The sequence below is a fragment of the Atta cephalotes genome (assembly GCF_000143395.1).
Source record: "Atta cephalotes unplaced genomic scaffold scaffold00015, whole genome shotgun sequence".
In the NCBI taxonomy this organism is placed as follows: Eukaryota; Metazoa; Arthropoda; class Insecta; order Hymenoptera; family Formicidae; genus Atta; species Atta cephalotes.
In genome coordinates, this window is record NW_012130079.1 from 53,163 (window position 1) to 60,868 (window position 7,706).

Here is a 7,706-nt window from a genome sequence, read left to right on the forward strand (position 1 = left end):
AAAATTAAAAATTAAATATACTATTAGTACGAGATTAGTGTTTTAGTTTTTTAAAGTTAACCTACTTCGCACACATAGACGAAGATAGTATTGTGTGTGTGTGTGTGTGTGTGTGTGTGTGTGTGTGTGTGTGTGTGTGTGTTAAATTTTTGTTTATATTACACTGAAAAAAAAAATAGTGGCAATCATAAAATACAACCCTAAACTTTAAATACTAGTTTTAAAAAGTAATAAGAACTAAAGTAGTACCGAATACTCTATAAAAATATAGTATAGTAGTATAAAAATGCAGAAAAAGTTTCATTTTCATTCTCACAATTTTCACAATTTCGATATTCGATCGTTTAAATAATAACTAATTATTATAATTAAGCTATACTAAAGAAAGACTTTTTCTGTATTTTTACGCCAGGAATGATCCTGCGTAAATTTTTTATAGTAAAATTCGAGAATACACTGTAGCTAAGGTCTGCAGATTATCACCGTGTCCTACTTCATGATCAACTTTGCCGTTCACTTTATTAGGACGAGGAGTACATTGCACTGATACAATATCAGTGCGCTCCTCGTCCTGAAATAAAGATAGAGGGAGAAGTAAGATTTACGAAATATTGGCATTAACAATAGATCACTCGCGATAACTCGCAAACTCTTTAATACATTTTTATGTTAATTTGTATATGACGACTCTAATGTGCATTGATGCGCACAGAGTGCATCCAATCGAATTCATTTGTTTTTTTTAAATATGAGTCGTATGTGTCTACATATTGGATTGTCCGGAAAGTTCGTACCGACTAACCTATATAATTTAATAAATGTATATTAAAATTTAAATTTTCTGCGTTTCAATTTTCCTTCAACATCGGCACGAACTTTCCGGACAACCCAATACATTTAACTTTATTATTTCATTATAAACGTTATTGTTATTAAACGTTACGTTATTAAAATAATAGAACATAGTGACAGAAAAATTTTTCTTTTAACTAATTTTTCTAAAATTTAAATTATTCTCTCAAGCAGTGCGAAATTTTAAAATACTTGAAGACTATAATTACTTATTGTATCTCTTATTCAATCAAATTTTTTTTTATTGTAATACTTCTTTATTAATAGGAAAAAGTACACATTATAAAAGAGATATTTTACGGTAACTTTTTATTTTTTTCTTTCGTTATAAATAGGTACATAAATAGGTACATAAATAAATGTAATGTCAACTTATCTTTTGTGCCAACAATTTCCTCTATTACATCGATAATTATTGATGATCTTCAAGATTAAATATGTTAATTATGAATATTTTTCATTGAAAACACTAAAAACAAAACTAATTCAATGTGCATATGTTAAAATATTTTTATCTGTGTGCTAGGATATGGAAAATTTAATTATTTGCTATTATTGGCGGTACTACCGGCCAGCTTCTCCAGTATCTTTTCGTCGTCAGCAATGTCCTATGTACTACCATCCGCCGAATGTGATCTTCAGTTAACGATGTTCGACAAGGGGCTGTTGAATTCGATGGCGTTCGCAGGTAATATCTTGATTTGTTTAACATTTGCATAACAATACTTTATTACAGATGCCAGAGAGCTCAATGAGAGCCCTAGAACCCTAGAGCTTGGTATACTTAAAGTCTGTACGATTATCGTGCAGTGTACATGGTTCATTCGTAGGCAATAGAAAGGGCAATACGCGTGAACTCACGGTAAATAACGTACCATTTTATTTCTTGTCGCATGCAAATTTTGACCAACCAATTTTCGATCATCTGTTTTCGATCTTTTTTGCTCCGTGAACAATTAATGGCCAATTAATGTCTCCATATAGGCGTTAAGGTGCAGTCATCATGGGGTTTTCCTCGCAATCTGCAACGACTTTTTATTAAAAGAACTTTGAACCAATTATAAACATTGCAATCTGTCATGGCTATTTGTCTTTCTAATTTAAAATTAATAAGATATAAAATATAAAATATTAGCTGCGAACATCTTGCGTTGTGGTGTATGCCATTAAGAAATTTGTTTTAAAATTTGACCATGTATCGATTTTTATTGTTAATTTATTTAAATGAATATATATAATAATTCAACATCTTAACATTCAGACCAGATTTAGTGGCATTTCATATCTAAAGTAATGTATCTAACATAAACGGTCTTATTTCCAATCTTATTAATGTTTATAAATTATATAATTATACATGAAATGAATGTATATATGTAAATAAAATATATATTCATACATATTTATATATATTCTTCTTTCTTTTTTAAAATTATCTTTTAGTATAATAATAATAATAATAATGATGATGAAAATATAAAAAATAATTTTACAAAAGAAAGAAAAATATATGGATTTATACGGACATATTTCATATATAATTACATACGTTTATAAATATTTATACATATTTATGTATGTTTATGTATATTTACATATATTTACATACATTCATGCATGAAAAATTTTTATCGACAAGTAAACATGATTATATATTTTTATTTTATGTGTTCTCAAAAAGTATGTGTTCTTATTTATCAACAATAAAATTTTAATAAATCGGATATTCTGTCGAAAAATGCAGACATAACAGTAAGAAAGACAATATATTTAAATATTTAAATTTTAATTTTTGAAGGTACAAAAAAATAAATAAAATAATTTAAATATTACTTTAGTATTATGCTCTCAAAAATGATAAAAAGTCTCTTATAAAAAAAAACATCAATTATATTTGCATTATATGTATAAATTTCCTTCTTATTTCTCGATTAGAATGGATTTCTTACGAAACGAAAAGTAGGTATATATATCTTTAATTTTCTTTAATTTTAACCAAAATCAATTTCTAACTAGGAGGCCTCTAATATGTATTTATCAAGTAATCTAGCGATTTTGTAAATTCATAGCATATCACGCAAATGCAGGAACGATATTACTTCAAAATATAAACGTTTTATTTTTGCTGCATTTCACTTATTTCTCGTCTTTACTTTAATATGCAATTCCTAATGGAAAGTTCGTATTATGAAAGCAGAATCGATTAATCGTTGATTTGTTTTCAGGAATGATCATTACGGCATTCTTCTGGGGTTGTGTTACTGACATATTCGGTCGTAAGAAAATAATGTTCTATGGTTACCTACTTACTGGTCTACTAAGTGTGGCGATGTGTTTTTCACACAAATCTTGGCATTTAATAACGTTCAAATTTTTTGACGGTATGATGTAAGTTGAAATTGAATCAGTCGATGTGATGATATTACAATACACATATTCTAATTAACACTGCGTTAATTGAAAAATGATACAAGTAAAAATTAGCGAGATAATGAAAGGCAATTGATCACTTAAGGACTAATATATTTTTGTGAGAAAATGACACATTTATAACTTATTCATAAGGATGTAACAGATAATTTATATAAGATAAGATTTATCGAATAATCATATATCCGATAATTCGTCATTTATTGCCAGATAATCAGATTTTTATCCGGCAATTGCACAAAGAGAAAAATTGAAAATCTGAATTGTTTTTTACTGTAAGAAAGAAGATTTTTTTATATGTAAGCCATTATATATAAATATGCTATAAAAATTTAATAATGCTTATTGAATGGTTTTTCAATATTTTATTATTGATCTTTAATAAATTTAATTATTTAAAATAAATTTATTGGAGACCTATTGTAATCTGTAAATACTATTCTAAAAATCAACAATATCTGTATTAAATTTATCTAAAGTTAAATATCTCACGAGTTAATAGTAAAATTAAATAGTGCTTTGAAAAAATATTGAGCAAAGTATCATTTAAAATATTTTAAAAGATAAGATTAAAGTTAAAAAATTAATTATCAATAAACTTCTTGTTATTATAACAAAAGCAACAATGCATAAGAAACTAAGAATAAAATTACTACGTTTCTTATATAATGCTAAAGATGAGCTGTCTTCTTTAAAAGTGATCTTTATGATACGACTGTTGAAAATATTTGAAAATGTTTCAATAAAATCGCAAATCAAAGTCAGATAATGATACAAGCGTAGAAGGAGGAAGAAGTCTTTGGTAAAAAAAATCTTTTATAAGATAACCTAGTGATAGAACAGAGACAAAAGCAATTATATATTTATTGCAGAAATAGATAAATATCTTGTACTATTTAAAAATTTAAGAAATGCTCTATTAAAAAGTAGCTAATTTTGAAATCTCTCACTTGTCTATAAATGTATATAACAATGTATTTTATATTAATTTTTAAAAATTGAATATTTTTTTTATATTTTGTTATTATTACGTAACAATTGATTAACAAATTATAGTATATCTGGTCCATATGCGGCACTTATGTCGTATTTAGCGGAAATACACAATGAAGCACATCGATCGAGATCATACATGTGGCTTGGCGTGTTCTTCTCGCTGGGAAACATTTCTTTGCCATGTAAGTACAGCCTTGATACACCTTATCTGCATCAGCGAGAATTAAATTATATAGCGTCATCAAATTTTAACGCCGATAATGTGTGCAATGTTGCAATATATGTGATGCTGATGTTGTAAGAGCTGGAAATAAAAAGCGTTAAAATTGATTTAGAAATTTGTAATAAAAGTGTTGAGAAAACGCACAATATTTCATTTTTATATCAAATACTCAATGTACATTTTATGATAAATAAATTTGAGTAAAATTAAATATAATTTTAATTTCTTTATTTGCAGGTATAGCATGGCTTATAATACCTCAAAAGTGGTACATGAAGTTTTTAAGCGATACATTAGAGATAGCTTCCTGGAGAATGTTCTTAGCCATTTGTTCGCTACCCGAATTTTTAGCATGCATAGCCCTTTTCGCTTTCCCAGAGAGTCCACGTTTTCTTATCTTAAAGGGTCGACATGACGAGGCATTGAATGTCTTCAAAAAAATCTACTCACTCAATACTGGCAAGGATCCTGATACATATCCGGTACGTGCATGTAGGAAAGATGTTTTTTTATTAAAATATCTAAAAAAAAATTTAGATACTGATCTGAAAATAGTTTTATTGGATTAAAATATTATTAAAATAATATATTATTAAAATATTTCTCTAGGGCATTCAAAATTTGATTGCTGAAATATCAAAATTTTTTTACATTATCATTAATGCTTAAACGCCCTGCAAAATTATTTTAATGGTCCATCAAAATAATTTTCTAATCTGTATCTAGCTAAATTTTTGTACTTTCCATGTTAGTATGATAATATTATGTATATACATCATTCGAAAATATATAATATATACATATATGTATTAACCAATTGTATTTATTAGAAATAATATAAAATTTCAATTACAAAATTAACAAAAATTATGTGTTTAAATTGCTTGATTATGCTACTTATTGGCGCAAGTACAATAATTTTACGTTAATTGAATGGAACACATAAAATTTGATTGTAAAATTTGATTGATGCTTTACACAGTGTGAGATATTACGAGATTGTCATCGTATTATATTTATTTAAATACATTATGTAATTTATTGACTTTAATGATTTTAATAATCTTATTATGTATATGTATTTACATATAATTAGTGAAGAGGTGGATGAATATGATGAATATAAAAAACAAAGATATACGTGCAAAAGATGAAATTACTGAAATACTTACTTGTACTAAAGAAAGACATGTTATTCAGTACATGAAATGGATAGGAAAGTGAAACATGATAAACAGAACTCAAAATAGACAAAAAATTAGAATAGGATAATATACATTAAGAAAAAAATTTACTAAATTTTATAATAAATATTTCTTTGAATAGTCCAAGCGGTTGGGATATTTACTGGAATATAAACACATATTTATTAGATACAGGAACATTTGTTTTAATTATCATCTTCTTCATTTATTTAAATATTTATTTACTGTAAGAAAATATTCCGCTAGAATTATTCAAAGAAATATTTATTAAAATTTAATTTTTTTTTTCAATGTTGATATGTCATTAAACATAAATAAAATATTATATTGCACCCTCGCAAGAAAAATGGCGCAAAGCAAAATTTTTTTTAATTTCTTATCATTATCTGTGGATTGTGTTCTAATATAGCCTTCTTTCAAAGTAGAATATAGAATAGTGATATAAGTTAAACTAAAAAATAAAAAACTATTTAAAAAGAGAGGGAAGCAAGTAATTAATTTTAAAATAATTTTCTTTTCAGTCTCTCCTAAACAATTTTACATTTTATACTTGTGTCATTTTTCTTATGAGGATGCGTTTATAAAGAAAACACGTAATGAAACTGAAAGTGAAAAATGAGATTTGATAAATCGAACGACTGTAAAATTAATTAAAGAAAGAAGCGTGATATATACAGCTAGCTTTGACCAAAAATACTAAACATCTTATTAATCATATAATGTTTTAGCTTAAAAATTAATTCATCAATTAATTTTTGATTTGGTGTGTTTTAAGAAACAAAGGATAAATTTTAAACTTGTATATAATCCTGATAACCACTATTAAGAACAATACAGATTTTTTTAGATAAATGAAAAAAATATAGGTATCTAATATTTTTTGTTAAGGCTGAATATGATATAATATGGTATAATAATGTATTATTATCAATTTATATAGATAAAAAGTCTAGAGGCTGAATATTCCATTGAATCATGCGGAGAACGTATACAGGATAAGCTAAAGAATTGTTGCAAACTGATAAAGCCACTCTTCTTACGACCCAATGTCTTCAGATTGATACTTATATCAATGATACAGCTTGGAGCAACAATAGGGTCAGTTTAATTCTTCGTCTGTTTTAATTTTAATTCTAAAAAAAATGGAATTTATTTTAATTTTAATTCTAAAAAAATTAACACTAAAATAAATGGAACTTAAAGAGTCCGTTTGATGCCGTTTGCAACTGTGCAGATCGAATTCGCTCCGACTTTGGATGCCCCAGCTGTTCGCAATGATTGAAAATTATAAAAATACTGTGATGAAGGACGATAACCACATATCAGGATTGCAGCCTTCATTTTGTTACATGTTAGGTCAGGAAGAATCGTATCTTAATTCCACGTATTATGCCAACAATACAATAGGCAATTCTACGGCTGTATGCGTTCCGGTAAATCGCTAATTTATAAATGTTGGCCGCGAAACAAATCCCATAGAAATAATGTACATAACAATTTTAGGCCGAGTTGAATTCCAGAGTCTTTATCAATTCCATTGTCATCGCCATGACAGGTGTTATCGGTTATACTGTAGCTGGTTCTTTGATAACTGTAGTTGGAAAGAGGAAATTAATGGGTAAGTAAATTTGATGTTAAAGAAATAGAAATTTACATAAAATACAAAATCAGAAATATCATTGTATCAAATGCTATATATTTATTCTTTATGTATAATAAATAATAATAAAATCCTTATTTCTCAATACAATCAGCTTTGCAACACATTTTGTGTAACAGTCCACAAGTTTGCAAAAAGAATTTTTAACTGTCTTTTACGCCACATATACACACACACACACACACACACACACACACACACACACACACACACACACACACACACACACACACACACACACTACTACTTACTTAATTACTACTAACTAACTAATATAATAGTGTACTACTGTCGGACGACAAGACAGTAGTATTACTTTATAGACGTAACGAAACGTAAG

At 26.9% G+C, this 7,706-nt stretch overlaps 1 protein-coding gene across 1 annotated transcript in view; it reads left to right on the forward strand.

The window, feature by feature from the left end:
- The window catches only part of LOC105618126 (synaptic vesicle glycoprotein 2B-like), a 15,388-nt gene that overhangs the window by 2,987 nt on the left and 4,695 nt on the right, over positions 1–7,706 (forward strand). Inside the window, exons 3-9 of the mRNA XM_012199667.1 lie at positions 1,379–1,540; positions 3,078–3,240; positions 4,339–4,460; positions 4,739–4,983; positions 6,647–6,804; positions 6,941–7,139; positions 7,210–7,324. Coding sequence (XP_012055057.1) covers positions 1,379–1,540; positions 3,078–3,240; positions 4,339–4,460; positions 4,739–4,983; positions 6,647–6,804; positions 6,941–7,139; positions 7,210–7,324 — 1,164 coding nt within the window. The remainder of the gene's footprint in view (positions 1–1,378; positions 1,541–3,077; positions 3,241–4,338; positions 4,461–4,738; positions 4,984–6,646; positions 6,805–6,940; positions 7,140–7,209; positions 7,325–7,706) is intronic.